The 26,121-nt window shown below is 33.3% G+C and overlaps 1 protein-coding gene across 1 annotated transcript in view; it reads left to right on the top strand.

The window, feature by feature from the left end:
* The window catches only part of Esyt2 (Extended synaptotagmin-like protein 2), a 125,874-nt gene that overhangs the window by 34,950 nt on the left and 64,803 nt on the right, over nt 1-26,121 (top strand). Inside the window, exons 3-10 of the mRNA XM_074176858.1 lie at nt 2,108-2,149; nt 12,861-13,001; nt 14,719-14,795; nt 14,850-14,916; nt 14,978-15,123; nt 18,910-19,030; nt 21,479-21,649; nt 21,911-21,996. Of these exons, the coding sequence (XP_074032959.1) occupies nt 2,108-2,149; nt 12,861-13,001; nt 14,719-14,795; nt 14,850-14,916; nt 14,978-15,123; nt 18,910-19,030; nt 21,479-21,649; nt 21,911-21,996 (851 nt within the window). The remainder of the gene's footprint in view (nt 1-2,107; nt 2,150-12,860; nt 13,002-14,718; nt 14,796-14,849; nt 14,917-14,977; nt 15,124-18,909; nt 19,031-21,478; nt 21,650-21,910; nt 21,997-26,121) is intronic.

Here is a 26,121-nt window from a genome sequence, read left to right as displayed (position 1 = left end):
TATAATCAAGTGACATCAAGTACTTTAAATGTAATTTCTGGAGTCTCTCAAGGGTCAGTATTGGGTCCACTGCTATTCTTGCTGTACATAAATGATATTGTGATACATGTTAAAAGGTGTAAGATAAAACTGTTTGCCGACGACACTATGTTGTACTGTTCTGGGACGACTAATGAAATCTCAGAATGTTTAAATGAGGAACTATTAAATATAAACGAGTGGTTATGTGACAACGGCCTCAAGTTAAATGTTAATAAAACAAAATGCATGTTAATAGGTAGCAAATATCGTTTAAAACAACTGCAAGATGAACAGCTGTCATTGTATCTTTATATTGATAATGTCATCATTGAAAGGGTAACAACTTTTAAATATTTGGGAGTGGTATTAGATCAAGAATTGAACTTTAATGCACACTGTAGTTATATTCAGAAGAAAATAGCCACGAAAATTCATCTTTTATATAGATTGAAAAATAAAATAAGTGAATATGCAAAATTAACAATGTATAAATCAATAATAGCACCCCACTTTGACTATTGCAGTACATTACTCTATTTTGTGAGCAATGAAAATCTAAACAGATTACAGAAGCTTTAAAACAGATCCATGAGGGCAATATTAAGTTGTAATAAACGCACATCTGTGGAATACATGTTGGAAACACTGTCTCTTATGTCTGCTAAACAAAGGATAACACTAAATATGCTAATATTTATATTTAAAATTAAACACAATATGTTGCCAAATTATCTGAGTGATCAGTTGACCTACACAAGTAGTATTCATACACACTCCACTAGAAATAGAATAGGAAATTTTTATATCAACAGAGAACATATAGGTTGTGACTCGTTGTATGGTCTGATTGCATTTAATAATATGCCAAGTCATATAAAAAGCTGTGATTCATTAAATTCATTCAAAAGAAAATGTAGTGAATATATTTCAAGTAATTGTCATCAATAATTCGTCTTGTTTTTTAGTTTCGTGTTTTTAAAATGTGACTTGTCTCAAATTATATATATATATATATATATATATATATATATATATATATGTTTTTTTTATTGTTTTGTATTTTAGTGACTGACTGTACAATGAAGAGCATCATTTGCTAAGAGTAATAATAATAATATATGTATGAAGATGTTGATATGATATATAAAAAAAATGTAATATAATGATAGTAAAATTCAGAATATTTACAGTTGTTCTTGTTGTTCTCTGATTCTGTTTCGCTGGTTGTAGGGAATACCTAGGGTGGCTGATGGAGTAGTTAGTCCTGAAGAGGGCTGCAGAGACTTGTAACCATCTGATCTGGCGGCAGATGGATTTAGAGCTCACGTTGGAGCGCCTCTTTGATTAGGTTAGATATGGAACCTCCTCCTTGTATCAATCCTTCACCCAGTACGCGGTTTCTCGATATCATGCGAAGCAATGAAATGAATCAGATACGTTGATGGGAAAACACAAAGATGTCCTTAGAATCTGAATACTATATTCTGAATTTTAGAAAAGTTAATTCCAATGGAAATTCAGTTACGTCAAAGACGATGAATCTTAAAACTAGAAAAATAAAGGAATTAATAGTTTGATATTAATCAACTATTCAGCAAAATCCAGGAAAGGCAAAAGATATAATCAAACAGATCTCATCAAATTTACTATGAATAAAGATAATATCAAACAAAAGGTCAACACGTATCAGATATCAACCGGTCTCGTCAAACGCTGGGAAGGAGATAGTATTTCTATTCCGTCGAAAACGAATTCCTTCGGTCTTTGCGTTTTTTTCAGATCCAGCCGGCAGTGACTATTATACCGTTTACGGAGTATAAAAATGATCGAAATCATCGAATGAAACACATTTTCAAGAAGATTCGATATTGAGCCGGCTGATGTGTTCAATCAGCAAATGAGTTTTCCTAACAACTAATAATCCTGAATTATGAATAAACATATTCAGAAATTCAAACGATTCTGTATGAACCATTATTAGTAAAATCCTCAATGATTTTTTTAAATTAAAAGAATTTAGTGCGTGTAATATTGTGTTCTGTAGTATTATGAAACGGACATATTGATAAATTATTTTTTTTTACAGGTATTCTTTCCGGACATAGAGCGAGCTGAATGGTTGAACAGGGTAAGATCAAAACTTCATATATATTTTTCTATTTTTTTCATATATAGTTTGTTTTGAGAGTATTGTAGGAAGACTTTCATTTTGACGTTTCTTATTGATTGATTTTGTGATAAAATCAGAGATATATATATATATATTGATTGTTTTCTCACTGCAACTTATCATAAACAGTTACTAGAAAACTAATGATTGTACCAGGAATGACCTGGGCCCATAATATATTATTAATTTATAATTTATCGGGATATGTAAATGAAACAAGGTGCTTATTTTTCATGGATTCGGAAGAACTAAACTTTATTCAAGGTTGTACCGTCATACAAAATTATGTTCAATGTGAACATAGGTGGCGCCATAGCCATAATAAATGGTATTCTATTTTGAGCATACAACTAAAACAGAAACAATTCAACAGCAATTCCACAAAAACTTTCCTCCTGGCAGTCAGGCTCGTAAAGAAAAAATTCAGACATATCTCATAGTTCTTACAAAAAGAGTACAAAATTACTAGTTCGTTGCATGAGCAACCAAGATTCTGAGATAGTGAAGGAATGTATGTTGGCAGTAGTTACGTCACTTATTGGAGAAAAAAAAAGTCTCTGCAATTCAAAGTATTCCATTATTAGCGAGAAGTAATACACGAAGAACTGAAATTTTAGCTGTGGACATCAAAAACAATCTTCTTGAACTTCTGCAAAAGGCACCTTGCTACGCCATAGCACTTGATGAATCGTGCGACATTGTTGATGATGAACAAATATTTTCGTAAGATTTTTTGACATTGAGTGTCAGATTTTTAGGGAAGAGTTGCTAGCAATATTGCAGTTGAAAGGAAACACTCGAGGAGAAGACTTATTCAAGGCCACTGATGATTTTATTACGAAATATAACATCAGTTATGATAAAATGGTTTCGCTTTCAACTGACGGGGCCCCAGCAATGATTGGCAAAGAAAAAGGTGTAGTAAAGAGAATCAGAGATAAAATTCAGGTCTAATATTGTATCAGTGCATAATTCACCAGGCAGCCCTTTGTGGAAAACCTAGTGCTACACTCAAAGAAGTGATGGACAACTTGGTCAAGTTGATTAATTTTATGAGATCCCATTCTGCTCTTCAGCACCGACATTTCAAAGAGTTCCTTTCTGAATGTGATTCTGCGTTTTCTGACTTACACTACAACATAACAACGTTCATTGGCTAAGTAAACGTCAAGTTATTGAACGTTTGTGGCTAATAAAAGAACAAGTATTCTCCTTCTTGCAAAACTTGGATACGCAGGGAGCCAGAAAGCACATTGAGTTTATAAAAAACGAGCGCAATATGCTGGTTGTGGCTTTTCTGAAAGATATTTTAAAAGATTTGAATGTGCTCAATACAGAGTTACCAGGAAATGGAAAGTTAATATGTGATTTGATACAAAGCGTGTCTGCTTTTTGTCGTAAGCTGGATATCTTTGAAAAAATATTGTTAAACAAGATTTTTTTCATTTTCCGACAATTCTTGAATTTAGAAAGAAAACCTCTGAAGAAGACATTGCAGAGTTTTTAAAATTTCTGGCCGATCTTAAGAACGAATTTGCTATAAGATTCCAAGACTTTGCAGATACAGGCAAGCTATCTCCGTTTGTTAAATCTCCATTTGAAATTGATTCAGCGGCAAAATGGACAGATGTGGCTGCCAAGTTGTTTAATCTGTCAAAGCCATCACTTCAAATGGAAGTAATTGATTTGCAAGAAGATGTGTCTTTGCAAATGTATACAACGGTATCCACAGAAGAATTTTGGGACAAACATGTCCCAGAAAAATATGAAAATTGTAAGAGGCTAGCTATTAATTTGGCCACTATGTTTGGCTCGACATACATATGTGAAACATCTTTTTCAAAGATGAAAAACAAATATCGTTCGAGATTAACAGAGGCTCACCTAGAAGATGTTGACTAACAATGATTTATTGAATGTAATATTGGATTGTGATGGCAACACTGCGTTGTTTGTAAAGATAGGTTATGTATGAGGTTAGAGGTTATACGCCTACCATATAATCTTTTGAGATAAAAATAAAGGCACGTTTTATGTTACAAGTCTTGTATCTTCAATCATCCCCATAATCCTTAACAGGGTTATGGGCCCAGGACGGATATCGCGTTTTATAGTGGATAAGTGTTAAAAGGACAGAAAAATGTCGAAAGAAAAATATCAAATTGTCTCTTTCGCGGGAGACAATTACAACGCGTGGGAGTTTCGATTGAAAAGTATCCTGCGGGATAATGGAGTAATAGAGGCGAGGCAAGCAATTAGAAGCTAAGGCCCAGGCTATCATAATAGCGGCAGCCACCGACAGTCACCTCGAATACTTAAAGGACAGATCTGCTTATCAAATGATTGAAAGCATGGAAGACAACTTTGAGAAGAAAGGTACAAGATCTAAATTATTTATAAGAAGGGAGTCGTCCGATATAAAATTCAACGAACGGAAACCTTTAATGAATATTTTATTACACAACTCGGGGATGCTGGCAGTGAGCTCTCGGAGGAAGAAAATGTTAACTATTTACTCCTATCCATGCCGAAATCTTATGAAGGCATCATCACGGCTTTGGAAACTGTGGAGGAATTGAAAATGGACTTTGTGAAAAAAAAGACTGCTTGGGGAAGGAACAGAGAAGTGACCAAATCCAAATTCTTATGTTATGGATGTGGACGCCCCAGACACAAAAAATCCCAGTGTAGGAGCACTCAGCAGGCACGACACAAGACTGGTGACTGGAGACTTCACGGCCGCGGACGTAGCGACTGGAAGTACAACGGAGGCCGAGACGACAGTAAGGCAACTCATCATCAAACCCAGGGGAGAGGTAGAGGAAAGTCATTTCTTACAGGCAATGAAAATATTGAAGGTAACAAGTTTGTAAGTTTTGTGTCCTTTAGCCCTGACACCGAACAGCAGAATAAGAATAGTTTAAAATGGGTTGTTGACTCAGGTAGTTCATTTCATCTTGTAAATGACATTCGTTTATTCTCTAATTATTGTAAACTGGATAAGTCAATTTAAATTTCACCTGCTAAAAATGGCGTTGATTTAGAGGCTGTTGGTATAGGGACAATAAAAGGTTATTTAAGTGATTTTAAAGTTGACATTATATTAAATGATGTGTATTATGTACCACAATTAAGAAAAAATGTATTATCTGTTTCCAAAATGGAAAAGCATGGCTTAAAGATCATCTTCGATAAAGGGGAAGTTAAAGTTTTCTCACAAACCAATGAATTGCTTATGGTTGGGCATAGACTAGGGTCCCTTTATTTTATAGAATTTAAAGTATCACTTAATGATTGTTATTATGGTGCAAAATCAGACACCAATGATAATTGAGTAGAAATTTGGCACAAACGATTTTCTCACTTAAGTTATAGTAGTTTGAAAACCTTAGTAAATAAAAATATGGTTGATGGTTTAACTGATTTGAAAGAAAAAATCCCTTCTACGTGGCACGGGTGTAAACATTTTGTTACTTTTATAGATGATTTTACCCACTTCACCGTAGTTTACTTATTAAGAGACAAGTCTGAGGTTTTTTAATATTTTAAGGCTTATTATAATTATGCTTGTAATAATTTTGGTCATGGTATATTGAAGTTGAAGTCAGATAATGGTGGTGAATATATTTCTAGAAATTTTAAATCCTTTTGTGATGATAAGGGCATAGTATTGCAGTATACTTCTGCATATAATCCCGAAATGAACGGAGTAGCTGAAAGATTGAATCGTACTCGGACTGAAAAGGCCCGTGCATTATAGTTAGATTCACAGCTTCCTAAAGAGCTTTGGGGCGAGGCCCTGCGATATGCGGTATATGTCACTAATCGTAGTCCTACTGCTTCCCTTAATGTTACACCATTGGAAATGTGGGAGGGAAGACGTCCTAATGTGTCTAATTTTAGAATATTTGGGTCACCTGCGTATGCCCATATTTCCCAAAAACTTCGAATGAAGTTAGATCCTCGTGGTGTGAAATTGAAAATGGTTGGGTATGCTCCAAGGGGATACAGATTATGGGATGCTAATGAAAGGAGGATACACATAGAACGAAAATGTATTGTTTAGGGATGAAACATGTTCAGAGTCCCCTGAAACTGTTAGTATTGATGTAGAATATGTATCGGATAAGAGAGAAAAGGATAGTAGTGGTAGTCCTGAGGAAAACAAAACCCCTTTAACTTCTGATTATAATTTAGAGTCATTAAAACCGGAGGGAAAGGATACAGATGATATTAATTCTAGAAAGAAAAGAAAGAAAACAAAACCAAAATATTTACAAGATTTTGTCACTGATGATTCAGATTTAGATGATATATTAATGGCATCATTTTTATCTTGTTCTAATAGTAATATCCCAGAAAAGTATAATGATATAGATTCTTATGACGACAAAGATAGGTGGTATGAAGCGGTAAATGAAGAAATAAAATCTTTGGAGGATAACAAAACTTGGAAAGTTGTAGAAAAATCAAAAGACGCTAAGTTAATTGATTGTAGATGGATTTTTACAAAAAAGGCGGGTGATGTATATAAAGCTAGATTAGTTGCAAGGGGGTTTCAACAGGAGGATAGTTTTACAGAAATTTATTCTCCCGTTTTGAAATTACAAACTCTCAGAGTTCTTTTATCAGTCGCTGTTCAAAGGAACTATTTAATTCATCAAATGGATGTTAAAGGTGCTTTCCTTCATGGTGAAATTGATGATATTGTATATTTAAAGCCCCCACCTGGTGTAAATATAAATAAAAATTATGTCTTGAAATTAAAAAAATCACTTTACGGTCTTGAAAAATCTTCAAAAAATTGGTACAATAAATTTTATGATTTTTATTAATTTTAGGTGAGGACAATTCAAAGATCTAGGATCTAAAAATTTAAAATATCTGGGTATTAATATTATTCAAGATAATAACTATTTGTATATCAACCAGAAAAAGTATTTAGAATCCATATTGACAAATTTTGGTATGTCTGAAGCAAATGCTAGTGAATCGCCCATGGAAGTTGATGCTAATCTTGATGATTGTACAGTTGATTACTCTTTATAGCATAAATGCAGAGCTTGTATAGGTTCTTTAATGTATACTGTAGTAGGTTCAAGACCTGATTTGTGTGCTGCTGTTTCATATTTAGCAAGATATCAATCTAGACCATCAGAAAGGTTATGGCAATGCTTGAAAAGGATTTTAAGATACGTTAAGGGTACCATTGATTATAAATTAAAATATAAGAATTATAATTCCGAACCACTAGTTGGATATGCTGATGCTAGTTTTGCTGTAGATAAAGACAGGAAATCTACAACTGGTTATGTATTTAAAGTATTTGAGAACAGTGTTATTTGGCGTTGCAAAAAGCAGAGCACTGTAGCTTTAAGCACTACTGAGGCAAAATTATACTCCCTCAATGAAGCCGCTCTGGAGGCTTGTTGGATTAGGAAATGGAAATTATTAAATGAGTTAGACGTTAGTTGTAATACCACTACCATATATGAAGACAATAAAAGTACAATATTTTCTGTATGTAATCCTGATCAAAAAAGAATGAAGCATGTGGATGTAAAATATAACTTTATTAAACATAAAATAGAGTATAAGGAAATTTGTGTTATGTATATACCTACAAAGCAACTTATAGCCGATATTTTTACAAAACCATTAAACAAAACCTCTCATAATTATTTTGTACATAAGTTAGGGTTGGAATAGAGTTTAGTTCGCATTGTGTATTTTTAGTGTGTAAATTCTGTTAATACTTATCAATTGTAATGTTAGTTCTGTTAATATAAATCATTGGGGGGAGGTGTTGACTAACAATGATTAATTGAATGTAATATTGGATTGTGATGGCAACACTGTGTTGTTTGTAAAGATAGGTTATGTATGGGGTTAGAAATTATACGCCTACCATATCATCTTTTGAGATAAAAATAAAGGCACGTTTTATGTTACATGTCTTGTATCTTCAATCATCCCTATAATATTTAACAGAAGACACACATCGAATTTGCTATAACTCTCGAGAACCAAACTTTAAAAAACTGGCTCAAGAACGTCGGTGTAGTTCCTCACATTAATAAGAGATCTTGTATTTCTTTTATAATTGAAAATGTGATTTGAAACCAAAATAATATGTAGCATTCTATTATTGATATTTGTTTTTTTTTTCTGGACCCTTTCAAAATTTTCCCACAGTATCCGACCCCACCTAAAACTACTTGCCGACCCCTGTTCTAAGCATTCTAAAGGAATTACTTTCAAACCTTTCTCTTCGAAATGTAATACTCATAGTCGTGATTGAACTCATGTCTCTGTCAAAAGAAGGTTTACAAATGTGAAATTGGTCTCCACATTCAAGAAACTACTCCTGTGTCATGTTGGCTTTAAGGACCGCTGTGGTTTGTGACTTATTCGCATACACCTGCGACTTAAGAAAACCCCACAAGAAAAAGTCTAAAAAAAGTCTAACGGGGTCAAATCGCACGATATCAGTGGTTAGTTCACATCACCTCTACGTAATGAACATGCCCACAAATTTCTCGTGCAGAATATCCAATGCGGTATGAACTGTGTGGCACGTAGCGCCGTCCTGTTGTAACCACATGCCGTTGGTGTCCAGGTCATCCAATTCAATCCAAAATAATTTGGTAATCATCGACCTGAAGTGCTTGCCGTTGGCAGTGATGGTCTGGCCAATATCGTTCTCAAAGAAATATGGACCGATGACGCCGCCAGCCCAAAATCCACAACAAACGGTGACAATTTCGGATTGCATTAGACGCTCTTGGATCTCATGTAGATTGATATAGTCCCAAATTCGACAATTTTGATTGTTCACGTATGTTAAGGATTATAGGGGTAATTGAAGATACAAGACTTGTAACATAAAACGTGCCTGTTATTTTTTATATCAAAACAACATGGTTAGCGTATAACCTCATACATAACCTGCATTTACAACCAACGCAGTGTTGCCATCACAATTCAATATTATATTCAATAAATCATTGTTAGTTAACAAAGTACCCATTAGGGTCAGTTGCAAATTGCTCCAGAGCCCATTCAGCGAACACACGTCGTTGTCTATGGTCGTTTACCTTCAGTTCCTAAGTCAGTTGAATTTTGTACGGGTTCAGTCCCATGTCACGACGCAAAATTTGCCAAGTTGCGATCTGCGACAGGCCAAGTTCTTGTGAGCCACGCGAAATCGACTGCCTCGGATTCTCCTGCACACTCACAGACAGCTGCGATGTTATCGGCAGATTATACGTTTCGTCGACGTAATTTCATTATTTGCACAGATACAGCTTCAACAATATGGCTGTTACCAATTGTCAAAGTTCGGAAGCCCCTGTTGGAAGACCTTTTGTATAAAGCACAAATTAGGTAGAATTCAGTTACCACACGCTTAAAAAAGCTATTGTAAAGTGTTCAGTGAAAATCTCACAATAAAGCGTTACTTGAATACTTATGATGCACTGTTTGGAACCTTTGGTGTAGTAATGAATATTACTAGAGTTTTTTCCCATCACCAAATCGTTATTTTCAACACCTCGACACGTATTTCGATCACCAACTGATCAACTTCAAAGAGGAAGATTAAAACTAGAAACTAACGCGAAGCTAACCCTATTTATGCTATATAGATATCCCATCCAGGTGTACCACCCATACAGGTATACCAACCTGAATTAATTTTACAATTTTTCCTTTATTATTATTTTACAATATATCTTTAACTGTTATAGCTCTGTATATGAAACAATTTTCAGCTATATAAAAATTAATTTCACATCTAAATTCAATCAGTAAGCCCAACAATATTATTTTAACAAGCTATATATTATGCTCTTTGGTATAGGTCCGTCATCGTTATTCATAATATTATTGTGTTTACTTATTTCTACACTCTCATAGGCATCTAGTTGCCTGTTGTTGTTAACTTGTCTAACTAATCTTAATGAACTGAAGTCTATGGAATGGTTTTGTTGCAAAATATGATGGGCGACTGCTGATTTTTCAGGTCCTCCATATTTTAAGTGTGATATGTGTTCCTTATATCTTACTTTAATAGATCTTTTTGTCTGCATGTCTTTTGTTGCATCGCAGTCCTTACATTCAATTTCGTAAATTCCAGACTTTTCCGAATTCTCGACTTTGTCTTTTGGACTTCCCAAAAGGCTCTGTAGTGTATGACTTGTTTTAAAAACCATCTTCATACCTAGTTCCTTGAAAATATTTCCAAAGTTCCTCGTATATTGGTGGTATGGAACTGAGATGTATTTATCTTGGTTTTTGTCCTTTCTGAAAGTCGAGATTTCGTTCATTCTTAACCTAAACTTCTTCTTCCTTATTATGTCATCTACAATACCCCTCGAGAAACCGTTTGTGGCTGCTATTTCCTGTATTGTACGTCTTTCTTTTGTGAACCTATCATGTGTTAGAGGGAAAGTCAAAAGACGATGCACTAAAAAATTCAACCCAGCACGTTTGTGCTGTCCACAGTGATGTGAACTGTCAGGAATATACCTGTACGTGCTTGTTTCTTTTCTAAATATATCGTATTCTAACCCTCCATATTGGCTCCTCATTACCAAAACGTCAAGAAATGGTAGAAATCCTAGGAAAATACTTCGAGTTTTCTTTGGTTTCCATTTCGAATCTGTTCATGAACAGGTCTGCCAGGTAGGGGGGAAACCGTTCCTTCTTGTTGTTCATAAAAGCAACCTTCTACCTGGGACCGATTTTGTTTCATACACAAATTAGTAACAGAAACGAATTCATCGATTTCGTTATTATTGAAATTATTTTCCTCTAGTAATCCCCTGAGGTGTTGCAAGGTCTGTGGAATTGGGACGCTAGGAAATAAGGAACTAACATCGAAAGAAACCAAAATCTCACCTTCTTGCAGAACCACGTTTTTTGTATGTTGTATGAACTCTAAAGAGTTTTTTATACTAAAACTTGGTTCCACAATAGACAAGGTTTCAAATTCCTTAGTGAGCCACTTTGCTATTTGGTAGGTAGGGTTGGAAACTTGTAACTTCCGTTTCTGTTGAGGAGTAAGTATGTTGTCGCATTTCTTGAGAACGTCTTTTACTTCGGCAATCATCTTTGGTAACGGGTTCCTGGACAATTTCGCACACGGTCCGTTAGTAACGAGAGTATTGACCCTTTCATAGTAGTCCGATTTATCCAGAATTACTACTTTGTTACCTTTGTCGGCTTTCGAATAAAAAACGTCCTTGTCTCTCAATCGTTTGATAAGTTTCTTTTGGTTTTTATTGTTGTTTATTGAATGCTTCCGTTTATCTGTTATCTTGTTCTTGGAGATTTGATTCCTGACCTTCTCTCGAACTAGTCCCTTTGAGGAATCGGGCATATATTGAATCGAACTTGCAACACTAGCAACGATATCTTCAAGAACTTTCTTGGAAGGCGGGATGCCAAATTTCAAACCGTTGTTCAAAAGGTTGATCTCTTATCAAACGATTGTGATGAATGATTTTCAACAATATTTATGAGTGGTTTCTTTCGGTTTATGCGTAGATATAAAGGTTTTGAGTTTCTTATTCAGCGTACACATTTTTCTGATATATTTTGATTCAATCATCCGAAACATTCCTCTCTGAAAGTCATACGTAATCATTTTCGTCTAATCTATATGTTAGTTTTTTATATAGACTATAACTATCTAATTCTAAGAGACTACGGTTAGTGTACAGATGATCGATTTCTAAATCAAGCCATTTTTCTTTGGCGAATTTTTGGACTTTATCAGCAACTGAAGGCTTAATAGGAATATTTACGTTAATAGGTGGTACACCTGGATGGTTTATCTGTATGGGATATCAATATAGCATAAATAGGGTTGGCTTCGCATTAGTTTCTAGTTTTAATCTTTCTCTTTGAAGATTATCACTTGGTGATCGAAACACGTGTCGAGGTGTTAAAAATAACGATTTGGTGTTGGGAAAAAACTCCAGTAATATTCATTACTACACCAAAGGTTCCAAACAGTGCATCATAAGTACATAATGACGGCCAGGTCATCGGAACTGAATCTGTATCGTAAGTATTCAACTAAAATTAGGCTAATACAAGCAGATATTTGGTTTCTAAAGAGCTGTAAAAGATATTCAGTTTTTCCAAATTTTGTTAACGTAAATATTCCTATTAAGTCTTCAGTTGCTATATAGCTTGTTTAAATTATATTGTTATTGTTGGGTTTACTGATTACTACATAAGGACACATTGCAAAAAATAAATTTAGATGTGAAATTAATTTTTATATAGCTGAAAATTGTTTTATATAAGCTATAACAGTTAAACATATATTGTAAAATAATAGATAAGGAAACATTGTAAAATTAATTTAGGTTGGTATACCTGTATGGGGTGGTACACCTGGATGGTTTACCTGTATGGATATCTGTATAGCATAAATAGGGTTACCTTCGCGTTAGTTTCTAGGTTCAATCTTCCTCTTTGAAGATGATCACTTGGTGATCGAAACACGTGTCGAGGTGTTAAAAATAACGATTTGGTGTTGGGAAAAAACTCCAGTAATATTCGTTACTTGAATACGTTATGGATTTTCATCAAGTATCGGCCAATTCCATCACATAGACAAGTTCTATTCCAGTTTTTATTAATTATATATTTGCAGGTGATCAAACAAGTTTGGCCAAACGTAAACCATTTTGCCAGAGAACTCGTAAGGGATACCATTCAACCTGTCCTCAGAGAAAGTTTGGAAAAATATAAATTGAACGGTTTCAAGTTCGAAAGAATCATTCTCGGAACAGTGGTAAATATACTTAATTTCAATAGAATTATCACCAATAATATTTTTTCTTTGATTCATTCATTTTGCACATTTTGAACGTCAATCTTTTATCATATATAGATTCACTCAAATTTAACATAAATGAGGCCACCCTTGCTCGATCCATTATTTAAATGAATTCCGAAAAGAATTATTGTCAAATTGAAATGAACATGCTCTGAAAATATTCGAGTTGTATGTCGAAGATGACAATGGAAATCATTTTTTATATTCACGTGCTGGGTATAACAAGATGTCTTCATAATGAAATGGAGCACAAAAGAGATCCATTCACTATATAAATTCACCAAATGTGTTTGAGCTGTCAAATGCAAGATAAGTAGTGCTTATGCGTGATTTATTTTTCATCAAAACTCCCATTCAATTGCCTTGTGTAATAAAATGTACTACTGCTACAGATGCTTTTCAAGTCAAACTTTTTTCCCGCCTCCGAAAAATATGAACGAGGTGTCATTCGATTCGGAATATCTTTGGTTTTTTACAAATAATTCAAAAACTTTTTGATATTTTTCAAATTTCGAATAAAGATTCAAAAAGAGCAGGAAATTTTCTCCCTGAATTGCAGGACCAATAATTATAATTTTCTCAGAGGATTCAAAATACGTCCTAAAACAGGTACTCTGGCTCTCGCAAGGCACGCTCACTTTGGACTTTTAATAAAAAAATATTTCAACTCATAAACGGGAACGTTGCAAATTCCATAATTGTTAAATAACAAATCTGAGAGTTTTTTATTTTTTATAGCTATTTCTGAAAGGCCTCAGAAAATATTTCTGTTGGAAAAATTAAAAAAAAAATATTTTTCAATTCGTTTTCATTGAAAAGCTTCATTAATCATTGAAAGTAATTTAATTTTTTATTAATTTAATTTATGAACAGAAACTACACGAGTTTTTTAATTTTTATCTGTTACTGTTTGAAAAATTGCAAATGCGTTTTTTTTTTAAGATAATTACAAAAAATTATTTGGAAACATAATTTTTTATGCAAATTATGATAAAAAAATCGTATATTACAAAAAATTCAATTGCCCACAAACGAAATTGTTAATTAATAATTTTTTTTTCTAACACTTGTTATCAATATTGAGGAACCATTCATTTTTAATCATAATTTGTCTTAACTGAAAAAAAAATTAATTTGAATTTTCATTGTTTATTCGATAAAAAAATCATTATAAACAATAGTCGTGTCACGAAGTGTTCTGGCGATGTTTTGAATTTATTGGAGCCTCTGGAGACACCGTACATTTTGTTTTATGAGAGAGAGGTCATTGGCAGATCAAGATATTCAGATGTGGTGCTACAGGTTTTTCCGGGTTTTCCTGCAGCTAAAAAAGCAAATGCGCCACTGGAATCAATGAAGTCGCCCCGGAGCGCCAATTAATTTCGTTGTTTCATAATTTCATGATTTGTATTACTTTCTTCTTTAATTACTGTTCACTCATAAGTTGAAAGTAATTTTATACCTACATGAATGACCGACCATTTTCTCAGGAGAGAATATGCATTTGATGGATATTTACTTGGAACAATATGGTAGGTAGTTTCATAAAAAAAAACGATTTCTCCAAAATATGTTTGTATATCTCGAGAAAAAGAATATAGTTCAACCTGACTAGAATTTGGTGATTAAATAAATGGCTCTTTCGATGTTGTCAATCATTTTAATTTTACAGCCGTTCCGTATAGGTGGGGTTAAAGTGTACGACAAAAATGTTGATCGGAATGAAATTGTTATGGACCTCGATATATTGTGAGTATCTTATAAACTTTCCATGACGTGATAAAAATAAATAATTCATTTCAGTTATGCCGGGGATTGTGATATTTCCTTTCACTTATCTGGACTGAAGGGCGGAATTCGAGATTTTCAGGTGAGTTATAGCAAATATGTAGTCGGATACACCATTGAGCTTTTGTATTTCATTATTATAGCTACATGGTATGCTAAGAGTTGTTATGAAACCTCTCATTTCTACCATGCCTCTAGTCGGAGGAATACAAGTATTCTTTTTGAATAATCCAGATATCGATTTTGATCTCGTGGGTATTGCAGATGTTCTGGATATGCCTGGGCTGAGGTAAGTTCATGAATTAACATAATTTATAACCTGATGAGAAATGTTCAAGAAAATTATTTAGAATTTTATATGGTGGAATCATCTGTGAATTCATGAATACAAGAGGTCGAAATTCATCAATAAATAATATTCTCCGGAAGTTCAGGAAAATTAAATAGTTTTTTTAATAGAACTACAGAGTTCAGTTAACTGTACGAAATACTACGCTAGAGAAATAAATGAAATTTTGTCTTTCTCCTCTTAAGGTTTCTGCGCATTACTTTAAAAAACGTATTCCTATGAAAAGACTCAATAATTCAATATTGAAACGCTAGAAAAAGCTATTGTATTGTAAAACACCTGTTGCGGTTGTGTGAACTGTTTAGTGAAAATCTCATAAATAATACTCAAGTATTATTTTCTGTAATGTATTTCCGGGGCTCCCATAATCCTTTGGTAATCCTTTTGATTTTTCCATGGAGTGCCAGTGTCTCACCTCGCTGAAATAATATGAAAAATATTTTCAGTCCACTAACCTTGAGAACTTTCTGTCCTAGAATTACATTCGAACAATCTATTCCTGGACAGAGAATCTGAAAATATTGAAAAACTTCTTCAGAAAATGCCATGTGCCCTCTACTTTCAACTTAACTTTTGAGTTTTTTTTCAGAATAATCTGAGATTGTTTTCGTAGTTGTTGGTTCATTACCTTTGGAAACCCAAATCTGCATCAGTGTTTCCTTTTCCGTACCACATTGTAATGAACTATTGAAGTCACGTTTATGAGTGGGTTATAAGATATTTAGTAAACGGTTATCTTGCCTTAGCTTTATTGAAAATGAAAGCCGGGTACTCATTGGCGAGCCGAACTCGTAACCGAAACGGTTACTGTGACATTCTTCAGTGTCAACGTTCACCTATTTTCTCTTCAAACAACACCTGGAGCCGTAGTGTTTGTGACAACGTTGGTAGTTTCAAAAATTATATGAGGACGGTCTGGATCTGTCGTACTGGATACTTTGGCATTATAAAAATTTCACGTGATTGAGTACAACTGGTTTAAATATCATTTGAGTTTAACTAGACCAAGAATTGGAAAATTCAATAATAATTGAAGGAAATCAATCTAATACACGGAACAACCGATTTGGGCAAGGTTTTCATTAACGTATCATGGTAAGCTTCATTTAACCTTCAGTGTTTGATTCATTTTTATCGACTCATGAATAAAAAATTATGTCAATTCAAAAATCACGGCGAACGTATCTTGAATAAAATAGTGAAAATAGTATTCAGTTGATTTGGCTGTAACTTTAGACTATATTTAAATTTGTGAAACTATTTTGTTAGGAATCAAAGATAGGCATGAAGACTTTTTGCTGTTAGGAAATTTGGGAAAACCGAAAAACTGAAGTCCATGCAAACTAAGTTTTGCTGTAGATAAAGACAGGAAATCTACAACTGGTTATGTATTTAAAGTATTTGACAACAGTGTTATTTGGCGTTGCAAAAAGCAGAGCACTGTAGCTTTAAGCACTACTGAGGAAGAGTTATACTCCCTCAATGAAGCCGCTCTGGAGGCTTGTTGGATTAGGAAATGGAAATTATTAAATGAGTTAGACGTTAGTTGAAAAAAAACGAGAAAAACTTCAATTTTCGTTTTCATGGAAACACAAGGGGTTGTGTTTCCCCTTCATCACACCAGCCTCCCCTTCATCACACCAAAAATATATCATGTCAAAAATTTCAAATGGAAATAATAGTCGAATGACACTTTATTGAAAGAGTAGATGAACAAGGCGGGTACTAGCTCACTTCAAGGTCGCGCGTCGTTGGTGTTTCAGAGAGAGACTTTAGTGAGTGGAAGAGAGAAACAAACGTGTGATGTAATCGATGCAGAGAAGGATGGAATGAGTATCGGAGAGATTCAAAGAGCTTGGGACTCCGCTTCACCACTCAGGCCTTCTTAGGCCTTCAACCTTTTCCCCCTCGTCACGTACCAGTCACATGGTCTTAGTGGTCATCGGCAGTTGAGGGAAATTGAATTAAAAAAAGCGATCGGTGTGAGATTTGAACCCAGGTCGTCGGCATGGTACCTAGACGTTGTCCTTAGCCTCGACACCAACGTGGAATATTGGAAGTAATTGCGAATTGTTTATATTTATGGCGGTCGTTTTGTCGGCTGTCATCATCGATTCAGAGTGATGAATAAAACAGAAGGATGGAATGAGTAAGATTCAAAGATAAGAGCGTGGTTGGAAGCGCGAAAGTGATGAATGAAAAATCAGAATATAGAAAAAAAACATGGCGGCGGGTATTCAGTGGAGTATATATAGTGTGTTTCAATATACATCAAGAAAGAACATGGCGTCAATGTATACAAGGTGTCTTAAAATACATCATTCAAGAAAGAAACATGATAGTTCAACACTTCAACGTGCGATCCTTCAGTGTGTCTCAAAATACGTCAAGAAAAAAGCATATCGTGCGTTTCGACCGTTTTGGGTGCGTTTCGAGTGTTTTGCTTGCGTTTCTTGACACTTCAACGTTGAATAATATCAGATAAAAATAAAAAACTCTTTCAAATTCATGTTCAAACCGATATCAATAACAATAAGATCTCAAGTTGGAAAACGTAGTCTTTGAATTGAAGGGGTTATATTTTTAGGAGTGATTAATTTTTGGGAAAGTTTTTGGCTTTCTACTACTCCATCTTGATACAAAAAAAAGAATGAGGGAATCTTCCAAAGAAAGGAAGGAAGTAATCAATTTGAAAATAAGTAACTCTATACATGGTTGTGTAGATCATGCAAAGAAGTACCTTTCAGACACAAACTGAAAGAAAGTCCTGAAACAGCTACTTTCATATAATTGAATTACACGAAAGAAAAAAATTCTTTCGAGACAAATACTTCTATATGAACACTGAATAATACAGAAGATACTTTTCTCTACTCAGTTTGTATTTCAAACATTCGTTGTGGAATAAAAATCAGATATGATTCACATGAGTTCTACTTTAAATGAATGGTAACAAATTGCACTTACATGGAACACTGTCACCCTCACTGGTATACATCGATGTTTTGCCTTAAGACACTTGCCAATACAGAAGTATTTGTTTCGAAATAATTTTTTTCTTTCGTGTAATTCAATGTTTATATGAAAGTAGCTGTTTCAGGAGGACTTTCAGTTTGTGTCTGAAAGTTACTTCTTTGCATGATCTACAAATCCATGTATAGAGTTACTTATTTTCAAATTGATTACTTCCTTCCTGACATAAAGCGTTTTTCAAAATGGCTGAGACTGGTGAGGTGTACAAAAATTTGTTTTTTGGATCTAGAGGAAAAATAGTTTCTCTAGCAGTGGGGAGGATGTTGAAACTTGTTATTCAGATTTTCTAATTATTCATTTGTTGCTTGTTTTTATATTTTTTTGCTCACCATATAGTTGTTATAAAAAAGACTGTCAGAAGTTATTTTGGAAAAATCATTAAAATTTTGTTATACTGAAATACAGTTTTATTGGCGATCCCTGAAAGAAAAATAACTAGAGTCGTAACAAAGACGATACATTTTTCGACTGAAGATGTCAACGTTTATTTGACTTCCTCGCGAAGTCAGAGTTGTATTCAGCAAATTTATATTACAAAAGTCGATGTATGTTTATTTCACTGTTTGAAGTCACTGCTTAATTTGTTTTTAATTTTAGCAATTGCACTTCTAAGTTGTCGTGAACTTATTTCAACTACTTTGTTATCAAATATTAAATTGAAACACTAAAAATGAACCATATTTTATATTTCAGTGATATTTTGAGAAGAATTGTAGTTGAAACTGTAGCTTCCATGATGGTGCTACCTAACAAATTCCCGATCAAACTCAGTGAAGAAGTTGAAGCAATTGAGTTAAAAGCTACTGAACCAGAGGTGAGTTATAGACCTGCTTTCTTAATTTAAAACATCTACGTGTAGTAACACATTCCCGATCATAATGGCAATTGATTGTTTAAATATTTGTTGCAATGTTTCTTGATGAATATTAAATATAGGCTCAGATTTTTGTTGTCAAAAGAAATTAAATTTGAAATCAGTGCAAAACTATCTATAATCGTTTTCGGCCAATTCCTGATACCTCGGACAAGCTTCACTAGAAGTGAATGGCAAATATTGAGTAGATCGTTTCGATTATCCTTCAATTGACTATCCAATTTTTGAGAGTAATTCAGAGTTATCTGATATCAAAGAATTTCCAAGTAGGACTTTGAAGTGCTTTCCATAATTTGAAGTTATTTATTCAGTGCCACTTTATGTATAATAGCGAATATTCGGTAAATAACTATATTCATTTATCCATTTCTTGGTTAGGAATATAACCCATATTACTGTAGTTAGTAAGGCATGCGCAATTAGATCAAGTGGTGTGTATATTCTGAATCGTTACTCCGCTCAGATTTGTCAGTTCACATTCAATAACTGTATTGATGCTGAAACTACTAGTATCTGGTAACAGTTTGCAAAGCAGTATGGATCTAGAGTCTCAAAAAGATGCAACTACATTAGATGCCTCTATCGAGCAAATGTCATGTTTACCCTAACCACAACCTGAATCTGCTGGATTCCACCCAGAAAAGTAATCCGCCTGATTGGAGACGCAAACATCACTTGGGATCTGGAACATCAAAAAAAGGTTGGAGATTTGTCTCTCTTCTATAGATACATTCACGGAAAGTGTTCAAGTGACTTGGCACATTTAATTCCACCGAGAGCGGTACATGTGAGAAATACGTGACGGACTGTGGCTACTCATCGTTTTGAGGTTCAACTCAGTACATCTCGAACTTCACTGTTTAAAAACTCTTCTATTTATAGACCTGCGTTTATGTGGAGTAAACTTCCTGAAAACGTTTTTCCAAATGGATTTGATCTCTAGCGATTCAAATCCAATGTGAATCGCTACTTTTGCACAGGCACCGCTCACAGAGCACCTTAAGGATTTTCGTTTAGTGCTTGTGTTTTGTATTTTTGTATTTTTAAAGTGATCCGATATGTGGTTCACCAGAAACGTCTAATGTGACATTCACGTGATTCAACCCGCATCAGAAAATTCTGAATATCGAAAGTGTCATAATTATGATCGACAATCACGAGACTTAATTTAGCGATGAAATTGAATGTTTGGGATATCATATTGATTACAAACTACACTTAAAATCACATGTAAATTCACTGATACTGAAGCTTATGGATTGTTAAAAAACTTTATTCGAACAGACATTTTCTCCAGCGAAACATGAAAGTCATTTTATGCGATACTTTTATTTTATCCATAATCAAGTACTGCCATATCGTCTATGTCACGATCAAATCAAGTCATCAAAAATACAAGAAGTTCAAAATGCATGTACTAGAACTATTTTTGGCTCAAAATTCAAAGAGAATCGCATCTGACTAACTTCGTTCATAACCACAGAATGAAACAACAACCTCAAAATATTCTAAAGAAGTTCACATACAGACGTGATAAACATGATAGAAGTCTCAGAAATCGGAATGAATATTCTCTCTCAGAGCATAAAACCAAACATTTTTTTATATAAAGATGGAGAAGCAGGAAGCCATAAAACCTTTCTTCTCCTATAATTTTTCAGTTATACGCTCCAATATCCTTTTTAATTATTATACCAGTTTCCGATAGGTTTTAGCATCAGAATATTCTTGTTTGTTCAATTTTCAAAGAATTAAGATAACTATCAAAGTTCGATAAATGATTCATTATATCAAAAATATAATTTAATATAAAAATATAATGCATATACAACAAACACATACTACACACGCGCGCATTCACACACTTGGATTGTCAAAATAAGTACACAATGCGGACGTAAATAATCTCCCCCCTCTAAACTTTCGAACGGTGAAAAAGTTTTTAATACAGTGTTTGATATTTGACAGAATTCGAATGTGTAATATTATAATATAATGTGTAACGTAAACGGAGCACTGGTTAGGTCCTAACAGAGCAATTGTTTTCAAATATTTTTTAAAACATTGAATCCGCCTTTGACCAGATATTTTTCTCGAATAATTCATCTAGTTGAATGTAGATTGACTCTGTTCCGTTACATGGTTGATGGAACTGCAAATAACCGTGATACTTTCTAGGTGGTCTCTAGGTCTAAAGTGAGTGGGTCTATTCGACCCTCCACCGCAACCCATAAGGGTTTATTGTGGCTTATTTTCTAGGTGACTAGGGTATTTATTAACATAGCGTACCAAGAACTCGGTTATAGTTTTGATTCGTTACAATCCGTTGCATCATTAATAACTACCTTTCAAATGATTGTGATGCATTATGTGTCAATTCTTTTACAGGGAGTACTGAGAGTACACGTCTTTGAAGCTAGACACTTGATGAAAAAAGATGTTAGCATTCTAGGCAAAGGGAAATCTGATCCTTATGCTGTTGTAACTGTTGGAGCGCAAGAATACAAAACGAAGGTTATCGATAATAGTGTTGATCCCAAATGGGATTACTGGTGCGAAGTAAGTTGAATTATATCTGTTCATAATTATTGTCACTTTGCATGAAATAACTGTACACTCTAGAGACACAACACCCCACACTCAAATACGGTAAAAATAGGCCAGAGTCCATAACAATGCTTCAACAAAATGCAAGATTACTTAAATTGATATCTGTCCAATTTCCACTTTGTTCATCTGTAATTATTGAATGTAAATAAAAATTATATTTTCAGCTTCTGAAGGTTTCAGGAATTTATTTTATTATTTTTTATTTATTAGTTTCAAATACTTGAATCAAATGGGCAGCAGCTATATATTCATTTATGGGACAAAGATGATACAGGGGATGACGAAAATCTTGGAAGGTAAGATTTAGAAACTCACTTTGTAATTATCTAGTATAAAGGTGACCAATTGTAAATATTGACTTTTCACAGCAACAAACTGCAGACAAACACCACATAACGCTTCAGTTGTCGTTGTCTCTTTTATCTTTATATTTCAACTCCAATGAAAAACGACACTTGTTTTTCTGCCATCTCGCTTGCTTTGCATGTTCTGTCATAATCTCACTCATTTTATAAAAGTAAGACAAATATATAAATGTGTAGTGTCCTCAAATATTTTATCAACCTGAAAAGTGTGAATAATTTTACTATTGGTATGTCAGAATACTTGCAATTTTTCCAAGAAGTTCTAAAATTAAGAATTTACTCAAAATAGCATTATTAGAGCCTGAATTAAATGTATTCTCATCTATTTCAAACCACTATACGGCTTGCTCAGTTAACCTAATTGAGATTGATTGAAACTAGTACCAAAAAATTTCATTATGTTCATTTTGAGACACTTGAATAAAAAAAGTATAAGCATAAGAAAACACATAGGGCCAGTCAACTGATATTACCTATTTAAACAAAGGAGGAAACTGCAAGTGTGTTGATCGAGAAAGGTATACCCTTTCAATTCAAACAAACTTTCTTTTTGAAAATCACATAGAGTTGTCCCACACACGCAAGTCTGAACAAAAAATAAATATTTCTTTCACAAACCTGATAGAAAAATCACATTCAATTGCTTCTCAGAAAAACTGATTCCAAATTATGTTCCTATGAGAAATATTCACCAAGTTTCACCTTATAACATACAGCTGACCTTTTCATTGTTGATATAGCTTTCAGTGGAGTCTAACTTTGGTATTCAGCTTCAGATTCATTTGTTTGATAAAGACAAGGGACAAAAGGACAATAGTTTGGGAAGGTACTAAACCATGTATTTATCATCTGTGAAAATACTAATATTCTTTGACAAACGTAATAATGAACTTTTAACCATTCAGGTACCTACTACTAATACAGTCATTTCAAATAACATAAAAAATGAAAAGCTTTAGCCGTCTTTTATTGAGAAACTTAAATATTATTTAAATTTCGTATAATTAATTCATGAAATAGGTAATTTTTTGAACCTTTAATTTTCTGTTTCCATTTGTGATGGTGTCCAGTTGTAGACTCACCATGTAACATTTCATCAAGTAAGTATTACGCCGTTAAAAAATATTTCGGACAATATTTGTATTTCAACTTTTTAAAACGATTCTCTTTCAAACAGTGCAGTGTGATTTTTGAAAATATACATAGTTGAACAATATACGTTTTTCATAGCAGATCTCTTCCAAAATATCTAATTCATTATGAAAAATTATTGTTTTCTATATCTTTGGTACTTCATATGTAATCATTTTTCAGAATGAAATAAGTTGATAGATGTTCAGGTTTCGAAAGGTTATTAAAATATTGAAAGTATTTTTGATCATCAGAGATATCGGTTCAAAATCTATGTATGTGTGCGAAAGAGTATAATTATTGTATGGTGGTTCCTTGGAAGGTTCACTGTCTGAACTCATCATACTATAAGACACTAATTTTCTTGATATATATATATATATATATATATATATATATATATATATATATATATATATATATATATATATATATATATCTTGAATATACTGCTGATGATACTAATGCAACTGTCTGAAATGTTATTCCGATAGTATCATGTTTTTCAGTCGCATTTTCTTATTTCCGAGCAATAAAATTATTATGGATTCAGGTACTTCGATACTACTAACAGAAAAGGGAAATTTTGGTAAATGAAGCTAAAACATGCGAGTATTATAGCAGTGACTCCTCTCATACATTCCAAATTGAAACATACATCCTCAATGTACTTTAACACACACATATGAAAGGTCCAGTGGAAAAACAATGAAGTTCAATATTTTATCAGAATGCAGATTTCAGCGGCATTTATTGGCTAGTGATATAAAATATCAACACCCCCAACGGCTCTGGGAAAATATGATTGGGTTCCACTTGAAATTTTGTGTAAAAACACATTGCACAGCAAAGGAACGATGAGACTCCTGAACGTTTTGGGAAAAACTTCAAGCTTTCACCTCCTCTCTCCACTTATTCAGCATTTTTAGGTTTCCTCTCGTTTATTTTATGAAACGATTCACTCTGTTTCATAATTTTTTGTTCACGAAAAGCCTGTGAATTTTCATTATATTCCTCACATTAGTTAATATCCTGAAAGTATATTTTTCATTATGTTATTATATTTGACAGATTCAAGTACGAACTCTACGAATGAGAGTTTTCCCAAGACCATGAGACAAATAAACTTACTGCAGTGACTTGACTCATATTTTCATTTTAGAATTACACAATAGACAATATTGCGTGTTGAGTATTAGTACTTTATCAAAATAGTTGAAAGTATCTGGTAGGCACAAAAATCGTTGGAAATCATCCAATGAAAAGCTTCAGATAGAATTTTTATTTCTATTTCCCCAGTTCTGAACTATTGCATATATTACTTATTCTTTTACTCTAATTACTTATTCATTCAGCTAGCAATATGATACAAACTTCAACAGTTATCTTATTGGCTTGGTAGGTGTAGGTTACAAATCATAAAATTATCATAACTTGTAGCAAATCAAGAAACTACAACATCCATTGAATGTATAATCAAAAGTCAGGGCTAATAAAATGACCATTCGAAGACAACTCATCGAAACTCTTGCAAGAAGTCAAAAATTGAAATTCAAAATTAAATCATTCCAAAGCGCAACGAACCGGCTTTCATTTTTACATTTCATGAAATAAAACAAAGATTTGGGTCGATCCGACAAGAATATTAATTTTTTTTCAATTTGTGAATGTTTGTATTTTCATACTGAGTTAATGAGGGTTTTCATGAAGAAATATTTCTAAGAAAATAATGAATTCAAACTGGAAACGCTTCTAGATGTGAAAAAAAAATGTAATGGAATGTGGAATCGTAATGTATTTATGGAAAAATAATATCTAGCAAGAATATAATTGAAGTTATTTGTATGTGGAATTAACCAGTATTCTCAATTACAGTACATGTCAATTCATTTTTAACATTCTTTAATGTAGATTTTGCATTTCTTACTATAAAAAAGGAGTTTTACAAGAAAGTATTTTAGATGAACTTCATTATCTAAATTTGAATTGAAGGGGTTATATGAGATCTACAACAAGATGTCATGTTTAATTCTGACGATACTAAATAAAGTCTTAATGATGCACAGAATTCACTTCATGATGATCTTGAATTTATAGAAAAGAAATTCGTCTCCCAATCTGGAACTGAATTCGTTCTTGAACACTTCTTTTTTCAGAATGTTGAGAAGGTTTTCAATTTTTGATGATGTCAAAATATCTTCAACAAATATTTGAACTCGGTATATGTTACATACCCCAGTATAATGAAAGCCTCATTTCACAAAGCAGTGATTCATGTGTCAATAAACCAATAGAACACTATAAAAATAATATGTATGAACTATTGGGTTAATATTTGCCAACTCACAATAGAAAATTGTTCGACCAAAATGAAAGTATTGATAGAAAATATTAAGAATGTAAATATTGTTAGTAATTCTTGTCAACACTTCCACAGTAGATCCGTTGATATCCATAAAAAATATATTGTAACGTTCGAATTCCTTGCAATGTAGAGCTTTTTCTACATGACGTCACGCCCAATAAAGTGTATGAATGAATGATCTATTGGTAGGAAGATAATATACATAATATTTCATGTTATATAGACACACATAGTAAGGATATAATGTGATACCTTTCATATAATCAGTAAAATCTTTTTTGAATTGAAACAGGTTTTTATTATTCTTCACATTTTGGGGAAGTTTGTTATATTCAATGAGGCCTTTATATAATAAAATTTTCATGGAGTTTGATAAAACTACATCGTGGCAGGTGAAAATTGTCATTTTGTCTAGTAGTGTAATTGTGGGTGGAATTTCTATAAATTATAAATTCTTCGAAATAAGAAGGTAGCATATGATTGGTTATCTTAAAAATAAATATCATTGCTGACCTGTAATATGTGTTTAGAATATTAGTTTCTGATTCGTTACTACGATT

This window comes from Leptinotarsa decemlineata, unplaced genomic scaffold (genome assembly GCF_025532065.1).
Source record: "Leptinotarsa decemlineata unplaced genomic scaffold, Ldec_3_MD MMD2_P_RNA_scaffold_14, whole genome shotgun sequence".
Lineage (NCBI taxonomy): Eukaryota > Metazoa > Arthropoda > Insecta > Coleoptera > Chrysomelidae > Leptinotarsa > Leptinotarsa decemlineata.
This window is presented reverse-complemented; position numbering and strand designations above follow the sequence as displayed.